Source organism: Elephas maximus, chromosome 17 (assembly GCF_024166365.1).
Source record: "Elephas maximus indicus isolate mEleMax1 chromosome 17, mEleMax1 primary haplotype, whole genome shotgun sequence".
Taxonomy (NCBI): domain Eukaryota; kingdom Metazoa; phylum Chordata; class Mammalia; order Proboscidea; family Elephantidae; genus Elephas; species Elephas maximus.
The window spans coordinates 88,476,472-88,500,966 of NC_064835.1; the positions used below are offsets into that span (position 1 = coordinate 88,476,472).

General features: G+C 45.9%; 1 protein-coding gene across 9 annotated transcripts in view; it reads left to right on the forward strand.

Annotated features, from left to right (window-relative positions):
* Positions 1–24,495, forward strand: part of KANSL3 (KAT8 regulatory NSL complex subunit 3) — a 64,933-nt gene that overhangs the window by 9,609 nt on the left and 30,829 nt on the right. For all 9 annotated transcript variants that reach the window (XR_007513580.1, XM_049856458.1, XM_049856457.1 and 6 more), the window contains exons 4-14: positions 7,175–7,265; positions 7,398–7,583; positions 14,890–15,021; positions 15,256–15,372; positions 15,614–15,715; positions 15,825–15,896; positions 16,739–16,813; positions 16,990–17,147; positions 23,070–23,133; positions 23,610–23,810; positions 24,019–24,175. Coding sequence is in view for 8 of the 9 variants with exons in the window: in XM_049856458.1 (XP_049712415.1) it covers positions 7,175–7,265; positions 7,398–7,583; positions 14,890–15,021; positions 15,256–15,372; positions 15,614–15,715; positions 15,825–15,896; positions 16,739–16,813; positions 16,990–17,147; positions 23,070–23,133; positions 23,610–23,810; positions 24,019–24,175 (1,355 nt within the window). In the remaining variant the exon portion in view is untranslated. The remainder of the gene's footprint in view (positions 1–7,174; positions 7,266–7,397; positions 7,584–14,889; positions 15,022–15,255; positions 15,373–15,613; positions 15,716–15,824; positions 15,897–16,738; positions 16,814–16,989; positions 17,148–23,069; positions 23,134–23,609; positions 23,811–24,018; positions 24,176–24,495) is intronic.

The following is a 24,495-nucleotide window of genomic DNA, read 5'->3' on the forward strand; positions in this document are numbered from 1 at the left end:
GGGGAGGCAGCTGACTTACCACAGTTCTCATCAGCTACTTGACTGTTTAGACTTGTATTTAAAATTCTGTCTCCTGTTTTTATATATTTCCTTAATTATATCTTTGGCATACTGTTTATCCTAATCTTGGGTTAGATCATTTTTTTTTCTGCCCACTTAATTTTCCAGCCTCCCATGAAGCTGACAAAATACAGAGAACGTGTTTCAGTTCTTGGAATCACTTTGTGTTATATCCAGCAGTAATCCTGAGAACTTTTTCTAGGATTTGAGACTTTCAACACTGTGGTTTTGCAATTTGATTTCTGCTGTCATTGGTATATGACGGTAATTTCTAAACAGCTTCGTTACCCTCCTTTCACCCCCTTGGTTGTGCACGTCATTTTCCTTGCTCCCATCATTTTGGGTATCAGTAAATATAGAGTAAGAAAAACAAATAGGGAAACATGCTGTTATATAATAAAGAACAGGACAATCTTAGAAATACTGTTAATGCCTTATAAATCAGTAATACTCATTTTCTGTTTCTGGAATTAAAGTCTGCAATGTGGTCAGTAGGCTTTGTGAAAGCTCAGGAGAGTGTTGAACCTGCAGGAATTGTATTTGTTGCCTAGCATCCTGGTTATGATGGAATAAGGCGGCAGGATGGTGCCACTTTCAAGATGTTGCATGTTCTTTATACATGTTATTTTCACAGAACTGGAAAATCAGAATTTTTAACACATTGCTTTTGATCTTTCATTTTCACATCAAGAATTTTTTTCTACAGAGAGGCTTGCCCGAGTGTATAAAGATATAAATAGATGGGTGTGTATGTCTATTTCTGTGTGTACGGGGTTGGGGGGGCAAAAAGGGGGGGTCACTGCAACTCTGTTTATAATAGCAATAAAAGAGATACAGTCTAAATACCCACCAATAGGGCAGAACTTTACCAGTTATTAAAACAAAGAGGCATATTAATATGGACATGTGTCTGTCCATGTGGCTGCAGAGAGCTTTTTCAAATGATTTGTCAGTACTGTTTGTCTCCCGTCACCACCAAATCCTCAGGCCCACCTGAGACAAGCGATGCTACTTGTGTGAGTGTGTTGTACATTTCATGATGTGAAGGAAAGAGAAGAGGTTATGAACCAATGGGGTGGGGCTGATGGTCTTTACAAGCCTTACTGGACCCAGGCCCCAACACATCCGGAGCCCTGACAGTGAATGAGGTGGAGCTTCCACTCCCACTGTCTAAGTCTACGCCTGCTTCCCGAGTCCACAATCTCTCTGAATGTGAAACCAGAAAAAAACAAAAAAAATGACGGCATCCTGATGAAGCAGAAAGAATTAAGCCAAGAAAAAGGATAATCCCAAGAAACCTCTGACTGCTTCTAGTACCCATACAAGGGGGTTACAACAGACTGCGAGACTTTGGAGGTTCAGAAGAGATTTAACAAGGAAAGCGACTGAAAATAGAAGGAGCTTCTGAAGAAGAGAGTTGCCTCGTTCTGTTTCTGTAGTCATCAGACTTCAGCTGCTCTCACTGTAATTTTTCTCCCATGGGTAATCATAAAACTAGTTGCCATCATGTCAGTTCTAACTCATGGCAACCCCACGTGTGTCCGAGTAGAACTGTACTCCTTACAGTTTTCAGTGGCTGATTTCTCGGAAATAGATCACCAGGCCATTCTTCTGAGGTGCCTCTGGGGGACTTGAACTGACAACCCTTCAATTAGCAGCCAAGCGCGTTAACTGTTTGCACCACCCATGGACTCAGATAATCATAGCTAACCTTCGTTGAGTGACTTTTTTATTGCAGGAACCTGAGAGATTGTCTGTCCCATGCCTTTTTTATAGACAAGAAGATTCTGGGCACATAGCCAGCTCTGTATTGCAGAGCTGGGATAGAGTCCTGGATTCCTGACTCCTAGTTAGGGTTCTCCTAGACTACCTATATAATTGTGGTAAGTTGTAAAATCTGGACATGGTGGTAGGTGGAGATTTTATGGAAGGAAAAGGCATTGGACCATTATTTTCCTCCTTTTTAGAGTGTAATTGCTCTTACCAGATACACTGAGATGTACAAAGTGAATCACAAAGGGCGATTTGTCCGTATGTGTGCTCTCCTGCTACTTCCTCGGCTCTGTTATTGGTGTTCTTAGAGAGCTGACCTGTGGCAATTAGGGTGTCTTGTGGGGTGAGGGGGTAATGATGGAAATGATGTTAGCCCATGTGAGGTCAGAGAAGTCGAGAAGGTCCTAGGCAGCTCTGCTGCAGTTTGGCCACCCTGGTGTGGTGAAGGACTCAGTTTACAGTTAAGCTGAAATTGCCTTGCGCCAGTACCTCTCTGCAGTTCCTACCATGGGCCGGGTATGGCTTGCGTTGTGAAGGTCTGCATCTGGACCCTGCTGTTCATAGAACTTAAAATATCATACACACAGAATTCATCCATTGGTTTATTTAGCACATGTATTGAGTCCCTACTATGTGCCAAACACGGTTCTGCACGCAGGGGATGTAGCACTTAAACAAAGCCAACACGTGTTCCTGCCAGCTCGCCCTTTACGTTCTCTCAGGGGAGACAGACCAAACGAAACGATAGGACGGATAGAACGTGAGGTGGTGATGCTGCTGGAGACGGCTAGAAAATCTAGGGAGTACAGCAGGGTATCGCAATTTGAGCTCAGGCTGAGTCAGGGACAGCCCCAGTGGAAGGTGATGGCCTGCGATAGATGGGGGGCATTGTTTCCGTAGAGCCGACGGGCAGGAGCATAGCAGGCCTGTTGTGCAGAGTCCGTGAGGGTGCAGCCCTGTCTGATGAGGCTGGAGACAGCCCACGGCAAGGACTGTAGGATTCTAACTGATTGAAATGTGAGTCACTGGAGGGCCCCAGAGGAGTGACATGATCGACTTAGGTTTTTTGATTCTTCTTCCCAAGTTGACTTTCCCAGAAGTTGCCCTGAAGTAGTGTGTTGTCATTAACAGAGTGTGAAGGGATCTTTTTTTTTTTACACTCAGAACCCAGGGTATTATTAAACTCATTAATTTTTGCCCATTTGATAGGTGAAAAATAATGTTTTAATTTCGAAGCGGGGATTGTTGTTTATACTGTTTTCGTGAACTGCCTTTTCATGTTCTTTACTCACTGTTTTTGAGTATTTTTTCTTTTTCGTATTAATTTTCTAGAGTCTTTTTCTATTTTAATGAAGCAGCAGTTATTTTCTGCCGTGTTTCCACTTTGTTTATGATCATTTCTTTTTCCTTTTCTGAGGTTAAATTTTTATGTGGTTGTATTTATCTCTCTTTTCCTTTTATTGCTTTTAGGTTTGGGGTAATACTTAGAAAGGCCTTGCTCATTCCAAGATACGTCTTTTTAAACCATCGTATTTTTCCTGGAGCTGTAATGGTTTTATTGATTTAAGTTTTTATTCCATCTGAGGTTTATTTGGCATGAAGAGTGATGCGTAGGGATTGGATTTTCTTTTTCCAGTTGGCTAGCTGGTTGTCTCAGTTGCGCTTGCTGGTTTGGAATGCTGCCTTATTTTCATTCCAGGTTCCCATTTGGGGCTAGCATCCACTTAAACTAAAAAATAACTTACTTACCAGAATTTTTCAGGGAGAGTGGGTAAACAGGTATTTATTGAGCATCTTCTGTTGTTCTGTTGCTTTTCTCTGAGTTTGTTTGGGGAAGTTAGTGGCCAGAGTTAGGGTATCAGAGTAATGAAGATGGGGAGGGAGCAGGAGGGTTACGTAAGCTCCGGGCGACTGTGCGGGGCCTGATGACGTGAACTGTCCGGGCGACTGTGCGGGGCCTGATGACGTGAACTGTCCGGGTGACTGTGCTGGGCCTGATGACGTGAACTGTCCGGGTGACTGTGCTGGGCCTGATGACGTGAACTGTCCGGGCGACTGTGCGGGGCCTGATGACGTGAACTGTCCGGGCGACTGTGCGGGGCCTGATGACGTGAACTGTCCGGGTGACTGTGCTGGGCCTGATGACGTGAACTGTCCGGGTGACTGTGCGGGGCCTGATGACGTGAACTGTCCGGGTGACTGTGCTGGGCCTGATGACGTGAACTGTCCGGGCGACTGTGCGGGGCCTGATGACGTGAACTGTCCGGGCGACTGTGCGGGGCCTGATGACGTGAACTGTCCGGGTGACTGTGCTGGGCCTGATGACGTGAACTGTCCGGGTGACTGTGCGGGGCCTGATGACGTGAACTGTCCGGGTGACTGTGCTGGGCCTGATGACGTGAACTGTCCGGGCGACTGTGCGGGGCCTGATGACGTGAACTGTCCGGGCGACTGTGCTGGGCCTGATGACGTGAACTGTCCGGGCGACTGTGCGGGGCCTGATGACGTGAACTGTCCGGGTGACTGTGCGGGGCCTGATGACGTGAACTGTCCGGGTGACTGTGCTGGGCCTGATGACGTGAACTGTCCGGGTGACTGTGCGGGGCCTGATGACGTGAACTGTCCGGGCGACTGTGCGGGGCCTGATGACGTGAACTGTCTGGGTGACTGTGCTGGGCCTGATGACGTGAACTGTCCGGGTGACTGTGCGGGGCCTGATGACGTGAACTGGAGAAGAGCAGAGCAGGGTTCTGATTACAGGGAGTTTGCAGCAGAGCTGGAAGCCAGCAACCCCATTGCTGTTGAGTTGATTCTGATTCACAGAGACCCTATAGGACAGGGTAGAACTGCCCTATATGGTTTCCAAGGCTGTAAATCTTTACGGAAGCAGACTGCCACATCTTTCTTCTGGGAGCGGTTGGTGGGTTCAAACTGCTGACCTTTTGGTTAGCTGTCAGTAAACAAGGTAGGAGTGTATATGTCATTGTCATATGCTCAGATAATAAAATGTTTACTTATATGGAATAAGCCATTCAAAAATAAATTTGTTAATTGTGTGATATACGGAAAAAAATGCAAAAAATCTATGGAAAAGGGAGTGTTGGGTAGAGTGTTGGGAAAGGGAGTGTAGCCACCTCATTGGTTATATTTCTGTTATATTTTTGTTCTTAAAATATATACAGTCTGAGTTTTTAGTGCATTAAAAGTACTTGCTGATTTTCTCTGCCTTTTTGTGTGAAATATAAAACTTGTCAAATTTAAAAGTGGTACCGTACTTTCATTTACTAATAGGATGATTTTAGCTGTTAGGTAAATAAATAACTTTGCTGGCCCTCTAAAGACTTCATTTGAGATTGGTCTTGCTGTGTTGTAGTGTATATATTAATACAAATGAAACAATGTCACCTCAGCGTACATTTGTATTAGTATATACAGCACATCAAGACCAGCCACAAATGAAGTCTTTAGTGGCATTTCTCAAGCTGAAAGAACTGAAGAAAAAAGTCAGGCCTCGAGTTGCAGTATTGAAGGATTCTATGGGGAAAATAGTGAATTACACAGGAAGCATCAAAAGGAGATGGAAGGAATACACAGAGTCACTGTACCAAAAAGAATCAGTCAATATTCAGCCATTTCAGGAGGTAGCATATGATGAAGAACCAATGGTACTGAAGGAAGAAGTCCAAGCTGCCCTGAAGGCATTGGCGAAAAACAAGCCTCCAGGAATTGACGGAATACCAGTTGAGATGTTTCAGCAAACGGATGCAGCGCTGGAAGTGCTCACTGGTCTATGCCAAGAAATTTGGAAGACATCCACCTGGCCAGCCGACTGGAAGAGATCCATGTATGTGCGCATTCCAAAGAGAGGTGATCCACCAGAATGTAGAAATTATTGAACAGTATCATTACTATCACATGCAAATAAAATTTTGCTGAAGATAATTAAAAAACAGTTGTAGCAGTACATGGACAGGGAACTGCCAGAAATTCCAGCTGGATTCAGAAGAGGCCGTGGAGTGGGGGGTATCATTGCTGACGTCAAGAGAATCCTGGCTGAAAGCAGAGAGTGCCAGAAGGATGTTTACCTGTGTTTTATTAACTATGCAAAGACATTCTACTCTGTGGATCATAACAAATTATGGATAACATTTTGAAGAATGGGCATTCCAGAACACTTAATTGTGCTCGTTAGGACCCTGTACATAGACCAAGAGTCAGTCATTTGAACAGAGCAAGGGAATACTATGTGGTTTAAAATCAGAAAAGGTGTGCATCAAGGTCGTATCCTTTCACCATACTTGTTTAATCTGTGTGCTGAGCAAATAATCCAAGAAGCTGGACTATATGAAGAAGAACGGGGCATCAGGATAGGAGGAAGACTCATTAACAACCTGCGATATGCAGATGACATAACCTTGCTTGCTGAGAGTGAAGAGGACTTGAGACACTTACTGATGAAGATCAAAGACTGTAGCTTTCAGTATAGATTATATACCTCAACATGAAAAAAAAAAAACAAAAATCCTCACAACTGGACCAACAAGCAACTTAATGATAAATGGAGAAAGCATTGAAATTGTCAAGGATTTCATTTTACTTGGATCCACAATCAGCACCCATGGAAGCAGAAGCCAAGAAATCAAATGATGTATTTCAAATGTTAAAAAGCAAAGATGTCACTTTGAGGACTAAAGTACACCTGACCTAAGCCATGGTATTTTCAGTCATCTCGTATGCATGGGAAAGCTGGACATTGAATAAGGAAGGCTGAAGAAGAATTGATGCTTTTAAATTATAGTGTCGGTGAAGGGTACTGAATATACCATGGACTGCCAAAAGAACAAACAGGTCTGCCTTGGAAGAAGTACAGCCAGAATGCCCCTTGGAAGCTGAATTGGCAAGACTTTGTCTCACATACTTTGTCCACGTTATTAGGAGGGACCAGCTGCTGGAGAAGGACATCCTGCTTGGTGAAACAGAGGGTCAGCAAAAAAGAGGAAGACCCTTAATGAGATGGATTGACACGGTAGCTGCAGCGATGGACTCAAACATAGCAACGATTGTGAGGATGGTGCAGGACCGGGCAGTGGTTTGTTCTTTTGTACATAGGGTCTCTGTGTGACTCCACTACACCTGACAACAACAAGAATGCTGAGGTGATTCATTGGTAGGACTAGGCCCAGAGTCTTGTCTGTGTGTTTTAGCTCAGTGGTCTTAGACTAAGCTAGTCCCAAGTTAGGTTCTCATAATAGGAACAAACAGTATGGCATGTTCTTCATGTAACGTGCACTCATGAATGTCCCTAGGGTGTGACTTTAATTTCTTGGAGTTTCCCTTCTAGGACTGGATGGACAATGGCCCAGAACAAGCTATTCAACAAGATCCTCAAAGCCTTGCAGTCTGACCGGCTTGCCCGCTTGGCCAATGAAGGGGTAAGATGCTAGCAGTCTGTCTAGGGTGGCTCCTTCTAGTTTAAGCTTCACTCTCTGACTGACTTGCTACCCACTTCCCCATTGCAAACAAGGTGGCCTTCATGTTTTATCAGTTCCACTTACATCTTTCAGGCTTGTAATGAGCCAGTGCTGCGCCGTGTGGCCGTGGACAAGTGTGCAAGGAGAGTGCGGCAGGCCCTGGCAAGCGTGAGCTGGGACACCAAGCTGATCCAGTGGCTGCACACCACCCTAGTGGAGACCTTGAGTTTGCCCATGCTGGCTGCCTACCTGGATGCTTTGCAGACTCTGAAAGGGAAGGTAAGGCTGTGATCAGTGTCTGCCCTGCCCCTAGCGGTAGTCAGCCTCTGTCTGTGGGATCAGGATGTAGGATTGGGCAAGGTCATTGCCTGGTCAGCTTGGAGGGCATGACTGATGCTAACAGGTCTGCTATTAAAAATAGGAGACAAGGTGTCATTTCATGTTTGCTTCTGGTATAGATGTCTTCAGCCCTGCTGTCTCCAGGATGAGGTGTGGGACCTGAAAACCAGAGTATACATTTAGCCTCTCCAACCCTTCAGCTTGTGGTTTGAGTCATCTCTGAGGTGAGGTGAGGGAGATGAGCTGAATTACCACGGAGGAGATGACGGGCGTAGCGGGGAGGAGTGTTGAGAAGGGTGCAAGACTCGTGGTGTACAGGGTTCTGGGGAGTTGGATCAGAGACCTGCAGTGACTCGTAGTGTGCAGGGCTCTGTGGTGTTGGAGCAGGGACCTGCAGTGACTGGTGGTGGTGTGCAGGGGTCTGGGGGGGGTTAGAGCAGGGACCTGCAGTGACTTGTGGTGGTGTGCAGGGCTCTGGGGGTTGGAGCAGGGACCTGCAGTGACTGGTGGTGGTGTGCAGGGCTCTGTGGTGTTGGAGCAGGGACCTGCAGTGACTGGTGGTGGTGTGCAGGGGTCTGGGGGGTTGGAGCAGGGACCTGCAGTGACTGGTGGTGGTGTGCAGGGGTCTGGGGGGTTGGAGCAGGGACCTGCAGTGACTGGTGGTGGTGTGCAGGGCTCTGGGGGTTGGAGCAGGGACCTGCAGTGACTGGTGGTGGTGTGCAGGGGTCTGGGGGGTTGGAGCAGGGACCTGCAGTGACTGGTGGTGGTGTGCTGGGGTCTGGGGGGTTGGAGCAGGGACCTGCAGTGACTGGTGGTGTGCAGGGATCTGGGGGATTGGAGCAGGGACCTGCAGTGATGCCTCAGTCTCTACTCATCGCGGGATGAGCTTCAGGAGCAACGTTTGGTTTTAATCATTTTTTGCAGGATTCTTTATGAAATGTATTATTGCATTTTTATTACTTAGACAATATTGCACACAGCTGAGTTGTTTTTTGTGTGATTCAGGTTTTTTATGATTTTAGTTATTGTATTAGGTTATATACGGTGTGGTTAATAATTATATCTTTCTAGGATTTTCATAAAAATTAGATAATCCGTGTAGAATGCTTGGCACAAAATTTGGCACAGAGTTAGCTCACAGAAACTGTTAATGGTTGTTTAGCACAGCGGTACCCCTATAGGTTCTTGAAATATTTGAGTGTTTTGCTTCAATACAAAATGGCCTCAGACAACTTGGATTGATTCAGTTCTTGACTTTTTTTTTTTTTAATAGTGTTTCTTCTTTGCAGGAAGCTTACGACTATAATTTGCCGGGCAAACAGCTTCCTCTTAGCCACACCCAAAATTTTTTCATTGTTTCTTACCTGTTTTGAGGTGAAAAACTAGATTATTTCTAGTTGTTGTTAGGTGTCATTGAGTCGGTTCCAACTCCTAGCAACCCTGTGTACGACACAGTGAAACACTGCCTGGCCCTGCGCCATCCTCATAATCGTTATGCTCAAGCCCGTTGTTGCAGCCACTGTGTCAGTCCATCTCGTTGAGGGTCTTCTCTTTTTTGCTGACCCTCTACTTTACCAAGCATGATGTTCTTCTCCAGGGGCTGGTACCTCCTGAAGGCATGTCCAAAGTACATGAGACGAGGACTCGCCATCCTTGCTTCTAAGGAGCATTCTGGCTGTACTTCTTCCAAGACAGATTTGTTCATTCTTTTCGCAGTCCATGGTGTATTCAGTATTTTTCACCAGCACCATAATTCAAAGGCGTTCAGTTCTTTGGTCTTCCTTATTAGTTGTCCAGCTTTAGCATGCATGTGAGGAGATTGCTGGTAGTTTCTACTTACCGAGCATTAGCTCTGTGTGCCAGGTGCATAGCTTGTTTAACACTCATAGCAGCCCTATGAGAGATCATTAGTGCCTTGTTTTTTTTTTTAATGAGGCAACTGAGGCTCAGCAGAGATTAAGTAATTTATGGAAAAGTTTGATGGAATGCTTTCTAAAGTAAAAACAAATCAGTACGTTGTAGTGGTTGGCACCTCCATTTTGGCTGCCTACAGTCTTCTTGGCTTCCTTCCTGGTGCTCAGTAAGTGGCCTTGCGTTAGATGAATGAGTGACCACTGCCCAGGCAGCCTTTTTGAAGGCGGAGTATTATACTTCCATTTTGATCCTTGGACTTTGGCGTTGAAGCCTTTTTTAGCACACTAATGCCCAAGAACAGTGATTATGAGCATGGCGCAGGACCAGGCAGTGTTTCTTTCTGTTGGACATGAGTTCGCTGTGAGTCAGAGCCGACTCAACGGCACCTAACAACAATGTCCAGCATGTTTTACCCAGCTAAAAACGTGTTAGAGGGAACCTTTTTTTTTTTTTCCCCCCCTTTGAAATGGAAACTGGAGCCACTGGGTGATGCAAACAGTTAAACAACTACTGTTGGAAAGGTTGGCAGTTTGAACCCACCCAGGGGCGCCTTGGAAGCCTGCGCCAAAAGGTCACAGCCTTGAAAACTGGTAGGGCAGTTCTGCTCTGCACTCATGGGGTCGTCAGGAGTCAGAATCGACTTGATGGCTACCACCAACAACAAAATAGAAACATCTTTATTTTTTTTTTTTCAGTTATGAAGGTAAATGCTCATTGAAAAACCAAAATGCTACATAAATATATAAAGAAGAAAATGAAAATCAATGGAAAGCCCATCACTAGACATAAAATGATTGCTCGTGTACATACAGATATGTATAGATACAATTTAGCACAAATAGCATCATATAATACGTACTGTTTTACTACGAGGAAACCCCAGCTGGTGTAGTGGTTAAGTGCTACAGCTGCTAACCAAAAGGTCGGCAGTTCGAATCCACCAGTCGCTCCTTGGAAGCCCTATGGGGCAGTTCTGCTGTGTCCTGTAGGGTCGCTATGAGTCAGAATTGACTCGACAGCAATGGGTTTGGTTTTGGTCTTAGTACATGCTTAATTTATTCAGTAAATATAAACATAGGGCTGTCATCACATTTGATGGCTGCTCCATTGTTTGGATGTACCATAATTTATTTACCTAATCCCCTGAGGCTATTTATATTGTTTGAACGTTTTTACTATTGCAAATAGCCCTATGATAAGGAAGCATAATTTCTTACTTGTCTTAGTGTCTTAGGCTAAATTCCTAGAAGTAGAATTGTTAGGTAAAGATGTTTGCACTTTCTGAGTATTGATACAAGTTATCAGACTGCTGCCTGGAGAGCAGAGGCCGCACCAGTTTATACTGTTGCCACTGTCTGGGAGTGCCCATGGCCACACACACAGCATCGGTTCTTGAAATTTGCCAATATGATCTGCCCTGCACAGTCCCTGCCTTATAGCACGCGTTCATAAATGGTTACTTTGCTCTTTATTTTTTTGATTATTAATGAGGCTAAATGTATATGTTAATTGAGGTCTTTCGGCCTTTAGTCTTTCTCATTTCTTCCTTGTGTGATTTCTTTACCTTCATGCTGCTTCCAGAGTTGTCATTCTGTAATCTCCTCGCCTTGTGCCATTGTGCCTGTTAAGACCCACATAGATGGGAGAACTACCAAGGCAGAACCTACCTAAATTCTAATCTGTTTTATGTATCAATAGAGTCAAAAGAAGAGGCCCCTCCCTTGGGTCTGGCCTGTTTTTTCATAGGAACTGAGGGGTAGAGTGGGGAACGTCATGGTAAATTTCTCCAGTTCACCTCTGTAAGAGTTCTTTTTGGTGAAGTGAAGAAAGATTGGAGAAGCCCTCAGGCTGTTGTGAATCTGTGGGGACAATGGGGGAAGGTCCTATGCATGCCCCTCCCCCCAACTGATGAACTTTGTGTTTGGAAGGCTGGAACCAAACTAAAATTTGACAAATTAACCAAGTAACCGAGTACTGTAGCACTCATTGGAGCCCTGGTGGCACAGTGGTTAAGAGCTCGGCTGCTAACCAGAAGGTCAGCAGTTCGAATCTACCAGCTGCTGCTTGGAAACCCTATGGGGCATTTCTGCTCTGTCCTATAGGGTCGCTATGAGTCGGAATCGAGTTTGGTTTTTTTGGTAATACTTGTTGACTAATTTACAGGATGGAGTGGTGGTGGGTCATGATGACATTTTCAAGTTGAAAGATGCTGAGTTTGTTAGCAACAGAAGGCTTGTTTAGTGTTGAAGTGAAACAAAACTTAGGACCAGATAAGGACCAGATAAATTCCTAATGGTAGGAAATTTGACATTAATTCATTCATTCAGCAAATGTTTATTTTGTGCCTATAACGTGCCCAGCTGGGGTGGACCAGACAGAAATGCTCCTTTCTCTGGTGGAGTTCGTTTTCTAATGAAAGCTGGTCGCAGACGTCCCCTGTCTCCTTCCTCTGGTGGAGTTCGTTTTCTAATGAAAGCTGGTCACAGACGTCCCCTGTACTGCTCCTTTCTCTGGTGGAGTTCATTTTCTAGTGAAAGCTGGTCACAGACGTCCCCTGTCTCCTCTGTGTGGTGGAGTTCGTTTTCTAGTGAAAAAGCTGGTCACAAACATCCCCCCGCACTGCTCCTTTCTCTGGTGGAGTTCATTTTCTAGTGAAAAGCTGGTCACAGATGTCCCCTGTCTCCTTTCTCTGGTGGAGTTCGTTTTCTAGTGAAAAAGCTGGTCACAGATGTCCCCCTGTACTGCTCCTTTCTCTGGTGGAGTTCGTTTTCTAGTGAAAGCTGGTCACAGACGTCCCCTGTACTGCTCCTTTCTCTGGTGGACTTGGTTTGCTAGTGAAAAGCTGGTCACAGATGTCGCCCTGTACTCCCCTTTGCAGTAGAAGATGACCGTTGATCAGTCTAGCCCAGTAAGTCCCCTGAGCTCTGGGGGAGAAGGAACAGCAGGGCCACAGGTGAGAAGGCCCTGAGCCAGGACAAATCCTGGCAGAGAGTGGTGGCCTATGAGTGTTTTGAGTATTTTTAGACGTGTCCTCTGCAGCACTCTACCTATGGTAAAGTACAGCTTTGGTGAATGGATCTGGGGGTGAGTGTTGGAGGGGCCCTGGGTCTCACTTCTCTGCCCACTCTGCCATGGCAGCGTGATGTGGGTCTAGTTTCCCTGTAAGGAGGTTTGCACTACTTACCCATCTGAGTTACTGTTGGGATGTGTCCTGTAGTAATGCGGTTCAGCTTTCAAGAGCATGACAGACCGTTGAGGGGACTCGACAGGTGTGCACAATCACGCATCACCCAGCCTTGCTCCGGGGTCCAGTGCGAGCTAGCCACCAGTCAGCAATGGCCTCAGGCTGGGGCGGGGGTGCAGTCCTCCCTGGGCTGTGCTCCCACAGTGGCTCTGCCATTAGACTTTTATTTTCCTATGGTGGTGTTTAGTTCACGGCGCATACTCTGGTTGTTTCCCAAAGGATATAAATGACTGAGATCGTTTTACTTTTAAAGCACGTGCTGGCTGTTACAATGGAGGTGGACGGGACCACGCTCGTGGCCCAGTGACTGTTACCGTTAGATCATTGTAAAACGCAGAGAAGGTACAGACCCTCGCCTCTTGATGGTCTGTTGAGTGAAGTGCAGTGCTGGGAAGCCAGGGAAGCTGGGTCTTCCCAGTTCCAAGTGGAGAAGCCAGTTCTTGATTAATTATTTGTAAGTACTTTATGTTGACAGAAAGCGGGTTCAAGGATTCCTGGTTTCACAGGTGTTCTCTACTGCCAGATTAAGCTTTCTGACTCAGATCAGATTCTGCGAATCTGCCTCAAGTCTTGAGTGGCTCAAAATTATGGAGTAAGTTATGTAGAAACGGCCAGTTTGTGGTTGAAGGTTCTTTGCAGTTTGCCCCTAGCCTGTTACCAGCTTTATGTTCACCTACTTCCTTACTTGAATCATCAGCCTCAGCCCATCTGTGCCTAGAATAAACCCCGTATGTTCTTGCCTCCTGCTGGTATCTGATCGGAAGGCCTCTCCCCACATTCTTCTGTTGGAATCCTGCCTGCTTCTTCAGAGCCTGTCTTATACCCGTCAGATGGAGATTGCCTCTCACACTTCCCTGTTTTCTGCCTGCTGGTCTGAGCCATGGCTGGGTGGGGCTTCTCGGCTCCCCCTCCCCTTTCTGTGCATTCCCCCAACAGATTAACTTCTCTGCCGTGCCCGCCTGGTGCCTGTGGCAGTAGCTGCTACAGAAATATTTGCTCCCTGAGTCGAACTGAGAAAGCCTCATGGTTATATTCTCCTGGTTTCTCGTACAGAAATGTTGACAGTCTTTCTCCTTTTAAGTTAACAACACTGTCCTTGTCATTGCCGAGGGCAGCTTCTCCTCTTGTCTTTCAGGGTTCATAACCTGCATCGACCGTAGTACTTTTTTTTCTCCAGTTTCTCAAGAAGTTTTTTTTTGTTTTTCTGAAAATGCTAACATTTTAAAATCTTTCTTCCCCTGTGGGTAGTGTGGAATCGATAGAAATATTTCTTCTCAGTGTAAGTGTCAGCATCCTGAGCCTCATGTTTACCTATCTGTAAGGTCACCTTGCTGGTGGCGTAAAAAGTGGGGTATAGTATAAACCGTGATATGTACAATATAGCAGGAAACAGATTTCTTTAACGTGCCACAGCTTGAAGACAGTAGTTTTAGGAAAAAAGTGCAGAATTTTCCAGCGAGGGGATTTAGAAAACACAGAAACCTGTGAAGGAGAGTCACCTCCACAGAGAATCGTCATTAACATTCGGGCACATGTTCTTGTAATTTTTTTTCTGCATAGAGGTAATTTTTATATTTTCTGTTTTACCTTTAGCATTTTAAAAAATTATTTCTCTGTGTTATTACAGATTATTGGAAATATTTGAAACTAATCCTTATTATCTAAATTATATGCATAATTGGTTTAACCACTTGCTTAGTATATACAGTTAGATTGTTTTTACTTTTTGATTGCTATTGAGACTGAATTTGTCTTCATGCACGAGATTCCCCCTCCTTGATATTTCTGATCCATTTTCTTGGGGACTGTTTTCTGAAGTGAATGCTTTGGAAAAGGGGTAGGAGTAAATTAAGTCTCTTGATGCATACCACCAGGTTGGCTTCCAAAGGCTCACACCCGTTTTCCTTTAATGGCAGGAGGCCTGCGGTTCAGCCATCCATTTATTTGTACTTTTTGCTCCTGAGGAATACTTGAGAGACTTGGTGGAAGTCTGTTTATGCTGACAGTGGGCTCAGGCCTCTCGCCTGGTTGCTGGTGGTGAGGTCGTCTCCCACTTGGCCCTGGCAGCATCCCTCTTCCTGGTCTTAGATCCCCACCTTGATTGACCGGATGCTGGTGTCGTCTCACACGAAGACAGGGGCTGCAGGAGCGGAGGCCTTGTCCCTCCTACTGAAGAGGCCCTGGGACCCTGCCGTGGGGGTGCTTTCTCATAACAAACCAGTAAGTTGGACAGCCCAGGACCTCACATGAAATTTTTAGAATCCAGCCTGAGAACTGTGTCAGTTCTCAGGTCAATAAATGGCTTAACTTTTCCACTAATGACTTGCTTTGTCTAGCACTTTAACATAGTTTCACAAGCAGATGGTTGGGATAAGAAGGGTTTTGGGATACATGGGATTTAGTGGAAGGATCCCTCCCACTCACTGGTTCTCGGGTGGCATTCTTTCTCCTTAGAGCAAACTCCCTGGCTCTCCTTTGATTCTCATTGCCTCCTCCGGCCCCTCCAGCTCCGTGTTCCCCACCTCACGCCGCCACCGCTTCTGGCAGTCTCAGCTGTCCTGCCTGGGCAAGGTATGTGTTGGAGGAAGAGCTGTTCTCACGGGGTGGGAGTGTAGTTTTGGAGGATTGAGAAGAAAATGCGGGAGGGGGTCAAGATGGGCGAATCGAAACTTAAAGCGTCCTTAGCTCTTCTTCTGTTGGGAAATCCAGTGGTGCTTATCAGAGACTGAATGGATGAGGGTAGGTTAAGGGGATTGAGAGAAGACTTGTAGTTTGTCTCTGCTTCCATGGATGCTGCCTTCTTTCCTTATAGGTCATCCCTGTATCCACCCATCTGCTGAACAATGGCAGTGGGGTAGGCGTTCTGCAGTGCCTTGAACATATGATCGGGGCCGTGAGAAGCAAAGTGCTAGAGGTGAGACGGCCTGTTTCAGTTCACTGTGGCACCACCCAGCATCCTGGGCTTGTTCCGCACGCATCTCTGGCCCCCTGTGTCTTACTGTTTTCTTTCTCTTCCCACAAAGATTCACAGCCATTTCCCACACAAGCCCATTGTCTTGATTGGCTGGAATACGGGAGCTCTGGTGGCCTGTCACGTAAGTATTTTCCATCTTATTTGGAGGCCACCGAGAACTTGGAGCTTGTCCTGGGATAGAATACTACCACTGTTAGGATGATAGCTACTAGCGAGGCTTTCGTTAGGCTCGAGGCATTACGCTAGATGCTTTGTCTATATAATGGCACCTCAAACTGCGGAAGAGAAACTGTATTTTCTAATTTTGTTGAGGAAATTTTTAAATAAAGACAAAATAAGGGCAAATAGACTAGTATACTAAACCCCTCACGCAGCTTTACCGACGATCAATCATGGCCAGGCTGTTTCACCTTGTTCCTGCCTGCTTTCTCCCTTCCCCCTATTATTTTGAAGAAAATCCCAAATATTTCATTTCACTTATATATATTTCAGCTTTTATATCTATAAGAAAAAGGTTTTTTTTTATTTTTTATCTTTTTTAACCCCAACATAAATACCACGCCATGACATTCTCCCACCTAAAAAAGTAACAACAGTTCTAACATAAGGGCGCCATTTGTGTTTTCCTGGTTGTATTTGCTACTAGTGGAGAAAAAGTGACCCGGAGACTCCATACAGTCTGGGGGATTGACAGGACTGAAGGACTGAATTTCCCATCCTAAGGTTCAGCCTTCTCCTGGGGTCATCTCAGGGCACTGAGTCTCTAGGTGGGGCTGCTTGTGGAATGGTGCACCTGTGTTCCTTGCTCTTAACTGCTGCTGCCCCGGCTGATGCACCTGGGGCTTAGGGCAGGCGAGTAGGAGAGGGGACTGGCTGCTAGGCCTGGCCCGCTCCTGGTTTTCGGGTGGGCTTTAGCTGCAGTGCATCAGTTGCCCTTTAGATGGACTGTGCTGTTGTTTACAGGTGTCGGTGATGGAGTATGTCACTGCGGTTGTCTGCCTTGGGTTTCCTCTGCTTACTGTGGACGGCCCCAGAGGGGTAAGAACAGGGGAAGCTGCTAGCTTGGTCGTTGGCAGGTGAGAGTGAGGGAGTGCAGGCCTCTCCCACCTGGTGTCCATCCGGACCGCAGTCACGGGGACTCTCCTGGGTGGAGTTTCCAGGTCAGTGCCGAGTGAGTGTCCACTGGCCAGCTCTGAAACATGCACCTGTTCTAGGACGTGGACGACCCCCTCTTGGATATGAAGACTCCAGTCCTCTTTGTCATCGGTCAGAATTCTCTGCAGTGTCACCCTGAAGCCATGGAGGACTTCCGGGAGAAGATTCGGGCTGAAAACAGCCTGGTGGTGGTCGGGGGGGCCGATGATAATCTCAGGTGGGTCCGCTCTCCCAGAGCTTGGGAGCGCCGTGCTGCCTGTAAGGGGGGTGTGACTGCAGGCCAGTCTGCTTCAGTCAAAAGTGGGCGCCTAGTTTTTTTTCTTTTAACATTTTAAAATAATTTCAGACTTAACAAAAAGTTGCAAAAATCATTCAGAAAATTCCCATATGCTCTTCAGCTATATTTCCCACATTTTAACATCTTCCACAGCCATGGTGTGATTATCAAATGAGGAAATCAGTGTTGATACAGTACTGTCATCTGATGGACAGCCCCGCGTCACAGCTGTCTCATTAACACCCTTTCTCTGGTTCCCAGTTAAGTCCACATGCACATGTTGCATTTGGTTGCGATGTTTCCTCAGTCTCCTCTCATTTGGAACAGTTCCTTGAGTCTTTTTTTTTGTCTTTTATGACCTTGACATTTTTGAAAACCAGTTTGAAGGCATTTTTGGAGGCCAGTTACTTCACAGAATGTCCCTCAGTTCAGGTTTCCCGGCACTCTGTTGGGGTTAGGTCGAGGATGTGCATCTTTGGCAGGAAAGCCGTAGAGGTGAGGTCACTTCTCAGGACATCACACAGGGGGTGATGTGGTGGCGTCTTATCACTGTGGATGTTGACTCTAGCTGCTTGGTTAGAGCACCATCTGCCACGTTTCTCCTGGGTGAGGTACTGTGTTTCCCTTTGTAATTAGTAAGTACCTTGTGGGGAGAAGATACTTGGCGATTTTGTAAATATCCTCTTCCTCATCATACTTGCGCTGAGGTAGGTGCTTTTTTTCTCTTGATTTCTGTGCCTTACTGAGGACGCGTGGGAACATAGATTAACTGTGTATTAAGTGTCGTTTTACAGATCTTGGAGGATAAACACAGCCAGACTTTGAAAGTTAGTTTTTTTAACATACCTTAGTTATTATTTTTTAATAATTTATTTGTCATTGTTGAGAATATACACAGCAGAACATACCAAGTTCTACATGTACAGTTCAGTGTCATGAATTACATTCTTCGAGTTGTGCGACCATTCTCTCCCTTTTCTGAATTGTTCCTCTCCCGTTAACATATACTCACTGCTCCCTAAGGTTTCTGTCTGATTTTTTGAGTTGCTGTTGTCAGTTTGATCCCATGTGTTTAAGGCAGATGTTCTTTACTAGTTAAGCTATACTGTTTTTTGGTTTTAAGAATATTTCAGGGGATATTTTTGGTTTAAGGTTTAAAGATTATCTCAGGGCAGTAGTTTCAGGCGTTCATCCAGCCTCAGTGGCTCCAGAAAATCTGTATTACGTTAGAATTTGAAATTCTGTTCTGTATTTTCCCCCTTTTGATCAGGATTCTATAGAATCTTTGATCAAAATATTCAATAATGGTAGCCAGGCACAATCTGGTTCTTCTGATCTCATGGCAGAGGAGACAGTTGTTGTTCATGGAGGCAATTAACCACACATTCCATCTTTTCCTCCTATTCCTGACACTCCTTCCTCTGTTTTTCCTGGTAAAGGGAAACCAATTGTTGTACCTTGGATGGCCGCTTGCAAGCTTTTAGGACCCCAGGCACTATGCAGCGGGTAGAGCAGATCGCTAAACAGACTGATTAACTGGAATGTCCCATGAAACTAAGACCCTAAACCTTCAAACCAAGAAACCAAATCCCATGAAACGTTTGGTTATATATAAGCAGCCTCTGACGCTGCTCTTCATGTTTGTTTTGTTGTTGTTGTTATAGATATCACACAATTTTTGCCAATTAATTGTTTACAGGTGTACAGCTTATTGACAGCAGTTAATCGCTATGCAACCCTACCCTTAATCAACGTGATTTTTACATCACTGTAAACCAAAACTCAATGCTGCATAAGCAGTGACCCCCGCTTTCCCCTTCTCCCCATCCCTGGTAACCACTAATAAACTTGGAGCTCTGTACATTCGCCTGTTCTTGTCTTTTCATGTAAGTGAGGTCATATAATATTTGTCCTTTTGTGAGTGACTCATTTCACTTGGCATGATGTCTTCAAGCACCATCCCTGTCGTAGCATGTACTGAGAAGTGGACTGGCTGAGTAGTAGCCATTGTCTGTGTGTCGGAAGAGGTTTTCAGAAGGTGTCCCTGGTCATTGAGAGGGCCACGCTTAGCTCACAGGGGTGGAGTGTGTGTAGGGCTTTTAGTTATGTTTTCAAGAAACCTACTGAAAAATAGATTGTGCCCTTTATTGGGCTTTTTTTTTTTTTTTTATTAACTTTTATTGAGCTTCAAGTGAACGTTTACAAATCAAGTCAGACTGTCACATATAAGTTTATATACACCTTACTCCATACTCCCACTTACTCTCCCCCTCTTGAGTCAGCCCTTCCAGTCTCTCCTTTCGTGACAATTTTGCCAGCTTCCAACTCTCTCTATCCTCCCATCCCCCCTCCAGACAGGAGATGCCAACACACTCTCAAGTGTCCACCTGATACAAGTAGCTCACTCTTCATCAGCATCTCTCTCCTACCCACTGTCCAGTCCCTTTCATGTCTGATGAGTTGTCTTCGGGGATGGTTCCTGTCCTGTGCCAACAGAAGGTTTGGGGACCATGACCGCTGGGATTCCTCTAGTCTCAGTCAGACCATTAAGCATGGTCTTTTTATGAGACTTTGGGGTCTGTATCCCACTGATCTCCTGCTCCCTCAGGGGTCCTCTGCTGTGCTCCCTGTCAGGGCAGTCATCGATTGTGGCCGGGCACCAACTAGTTCTTCTGGTCTCAGGATGATGTAGGTCTCTGGTTCATGTGGCCCTTTCTGTCTCTTGGGCTCATAGTTATCGTGTGACCTTGGTGTTCTTCATTCTCCTTTGCTCCAGGTGGGTTGAGACCAATTGATGCATCTTAGATGGCCGCTTGTTAGCATTTAAGACCCTAGACGCCACATTTCAAAGTGGGATGCAGAATGTTTTCATAATAGAATTATTTTGCCAGTTGACTTAGAAGTCCCCTTAAACCATGGTCCCCAAACCCCCGCCCTTGCTCCGCTGACCTTTGAAGCATTCAGTTTATCCTGGAAACTTCTTTGCTTTTCGGGCCTTCTTTTTTAATGCACCATCTTGGAGCTTAGTTTCTGTTGCGTGCTGTAACTAGCAGCTTAAAGCTCCCAGCTGTCAGGCCAGGTTCACTCAAAAGTGTTTTGGAGAAGCCCTTCTGACCTTTGACATTCTGTCAGCTTCTTATGGATTTAGTGTCTAATCCTTTGATGCTGAAGGAGATGTTTTCATGTAAAAACGCTGTTTTTCTTGATAACTCACAGACCTGGACCTCCGTGAGGATAGGTTGAGAGTGTTGAGTTGCTGTGAGGGACTGGGGGGAGGTAGCAGCCCTGTTACTGAGAGCTGCACTGTGAGACTACTTATGAGACATACTCGTATGATACTGGGAACACGACAGGGAGTCAGGGGCCTGAGTTTAGTCTTGACCTTTTCGCTAAGAATCGTGGGTAAATTGCTTAACTTCTGGGACGCACTACCCTCATCTGTAAAATGAGGGTGTTAAATGGGACTGAGGCCAATAACTAGTAAACTGGAATCTCAGAATTTGTAGACTCATGTTGTTGTTGTTCAGCCTGTCACTTGGTATGCTATTTCTCACTCCTCCAAGGCACCTTATCAGAAGCCAGGGGTTTTAAGGAGTGCAGCCAGCTGGGGTAGTTTTCTCTTACCCCTTTACAACTGACTTGTGACAACTTTTCCTCCCTTTTTGGTAATCTCAGCTGAGTTGTTGTCAGGTGCTGTCAAGTCAGTTCTGACTCACAGTGACCCTGTGTACAACAGAATGAAACTCTTGCCTGGTCCTGCACCATCCTCACAATTGTTATGCTGGAGCCCATTGTTGCAGCCAGTGTGTCAGTCCGTCTCGTTGAGGGGCTTCCTCTTTTTTGCTGACCCTCTACCTTACCAAGCGTGATGTCCTTCTCCAGGGACTGATCCCTCTCCATAACACTTCCAAAGTGTGTGAGATGTATTCTCGTCATCCTTGCTTCTAAGGAGCATTCTGATTGTACTTCTTCCAAGACAGATATGTTCATGCTTTTGGCGGTCCATGGTATATTCAGTATTCTTCGCCAACACCACAATCCCAAGGCGTCAATTCATCACCCAGCTTTCACATGCATATGAGGTGACGGAAATCGCCATGGCTTGGGTCAGGCGCACCTTAGTCTTCAAGGCGACATCTTTGCTTTTCAACGCTTTAAAGCGTCTTTCACAGAGAGTTGCCCAGTGCAGTGTGTCTTCTGATTTCCTGACTGCTGCTTTTGTGGTGTTGGTTGTAGATTCCAGTAAAATGAAATCCTCGACAACTTCAGTCTTTTCTCGGTTTATCATGATGTTGCTCATTGGTCCAGTTGTGAGGATTTTTCTTTATGTTGAGGTGCAGTCCACACTGAAGGCTGTGGTCTTTGTCTTCATCAGTAAGTGCTTCAAGTCTTCCTCCCTCTCAGCAAACAAGGTTGTGTCATCTGCATAATGCAGGTTGTTAACGAGTCTTCTTTCATTCCTGATGCCCTGTTCTCATAGTCCAGCTTCTCGGTTTGCTTGTTCAGCATACAGATTGAACAGGTATGGTGAAAGGACAACCCCGACGCACACCTTTCTGGACTTTAAACCATGCATCCCCTTGTTATATTTGAACGACTGCCTCTTGCTGTGTGTACGGGTTCTTCATGGGCACAATTAAGTGTTCTGGAATTGCCGTTCTTCACAATGTTATCCATAGTTTCTTATGATCCACACAGTCAAATGCCTTTGCATAGTTAGTAAAACACAGGTGAACATCCTTCTGGTATACTCTGCTTTCAGCTAGGATCCATCTGACATCAGCAATGCTATCCCTGGTTCCACATCCTCTTCTGAATCCGACCTGAATTTCTGGCAGTTCCCTGTCGATACACTGCTGCAGCTGTTTTTGGATGATCTTCAGTAAAATTTTGCTTGTGTGTAATATTAGTGATATTGTTTGATAATTTCTGCATTAGGTTGAATCACCTTTCTTGGGAGTGGATGTCAGTACGAATCTCTTCCAGTTGGTTGGCCAGGTAGCTGTCTTCCAGATTTCTTGGCATAGATGAGTGAGCGCTTCCAGCGCTGCATCCGTTTGTTGAAACATCTCAGTTGGTGTTCCGTCAATTCCTGGGGCCTTGTTTTTCGCCAGTGCCTTCAGTGCGGCTTGGACCTCTCCCTTTAGTACTGTCAGTTCCTCATCACGTGTTACCTCCTGAAATGCTTGAACATCAGCCAGTTCTTTTTGGTATAGTGACTTTGTGTATTCCTTCCATCTTCTTTCGATTGTTCCTGCATCGTTTAATATTTTCCCCGTAGAATCCTTCAATATGTCAACTTAAGGCTTGAATTTTTTTCTTCAGTTCTTTCAGCTAGAGAAATGCCGAGCAGGTTCTTCTATTTTGGTTTTCCATTTCCAGGTCTTTGCACATGTCATTGTAATACTTTACTTTGTCTTCTTGGGCTGCCCCTTGAAATCTTCTGTTCAGCTCTTTTATGTCGTCATTTCTTCCATTTGCTTTAGGTACTTGACGTAACACTGAGCAGCACTGAGTAATCTCGGTGCAGGCCTGGGTCGGGGGACCTCTAGATGAGGTCCCAGCAATCCAGGTAGAGTTGCTCTGTGTGTAGGGATTTTGGAATGTGTAGTCCTAGGCTCTGTACTTGGTTATTTACATAGGTTGTTTGTTTAATCCCTGCAACTCCATGAGGGAGGTATTATGATTTCCTGTTTTGTAGATGTTGCAGTTCAGATTCAGAGAGGTTAAGTAACCTGCCAGTGGGCTAAGAGCCCTCCTTCTCGGACCTAGAAAAGTAACCAATACAGATGAAAAATCCATTCTTAATTCCACATGATGCTGTGAAATAGAAAGTAAACACTCTTCCTTTCTGTCTTCTAGAATAAGTAAAGCAAAGAAGAAATCAGAAGGGCTGACTCAGAGCATGGTGGACAGATGTATTCAGGTGAACCGCCGCTTTATGCATTTTTCTCAGAAAGGCTTGCTTTTCTGTAGCTTTTCAGGTTTGGTCTTGTTTGGCAGAAGACTCCTTGGCTCTGAAGGGTGAGAGGTTATGCACTGGGGCCTCTGGTGGGCCTAAATCGTAACAAAGAAAAGGGAAAAAAGGGGAAGAAAAAGAGAGGGAGAGCGATGAGCTTAAGAGGCAAGGGAAGCATGGGGGGCAGGGGGAGAAAGGGCCTAGTGGAGGGGAGTGACAGAGTGTGACCCCCGCAATGTGGGGTGCTGCTCATGGAGAGGCATCAGTCCACTGGCACCTCTCAGCAGTCCTTCAAAGGCTGTTGTTTGTGCCAGGCTTTGTTTGAGTGCAGAGGGCCTGCACACCTGGCCCCCAAAGGTGAAGTTAATTTAACTTTGAAAATGTCTGGGCAGTTCTTACTTTCCAGACTAGGACTAACAGGGCCTTGGTCCTCTTGACACTAGGACGAGATAGTAGACTTTCTGACTGGAGTGCTTACCCGTGCTGAAGGGCACATGGGATCTGAGCCTCGGGATCAGGATGCTGAGAAGAAGAAGAAACCCCGTGATGCAGCCCGCAGAGACCTGGCCTTTGAAGTCCCTGAGCGGGGCAGTCGACCTGCCTCCCCAGCTGCCAAGCTACCCGCCTCGCCCTCAGGCTCAGAGGTAACGCACACTGGGAGGGAGGAGCAGTTTTGCTGGAGAATTAGGACTAGGGAGTTGGTTTCTTAGTTGTCCTGGGTGTGCCTGTCCACCTTGTCCACGCTGTAGGTCTGTGAGTTCCTGCGAGGAGAATCCCTGGCCAGGAATTCCAGGGGAGCGTGCTGACTGGTGGCCGGATCCACAGCCTTCTTGTCCTTCTCGCTCTACCCAGGATCTCTCCAGTGTGTCCAGCAGCCCCACCTCCAGCCCCAAGACCAAAGTGACCACAGTGACCTCTGCCCAGAAGTCCAGCCAGATCGGGAGCTCTCAGCTGCTGAAGAGGCATGTGCAGCGGACAGAAGCTGTGCTGACCCACAAACAGGCTCAAGGTAGGTGCCTGACCCGGTGGTCTCTCGGCTTCTGTCTGCCGCAGGTGACGCCAGGTGGTGATTGGAAAATACCAGTATCCATAGTTTTCTCAGGGGGTTGTGAGAGGCACCATTCTTAACATTTCCATCCAGGCAAAATTAGGTTGAAGTGAATACCAAGGGCTACTTTCAAGGGTAAAAAGTCGATAGAGGGCTGCGCATTAGTGGGCTGTGTGGTCCCACCGGTTATAGCTTTGACTGGCTGTTCGAGGGAAGTTAGGTTTGTGAACTGACTAAATGTATATTGGCCTCTGACATGTTTTCTAACTGCCAGTTGGGGA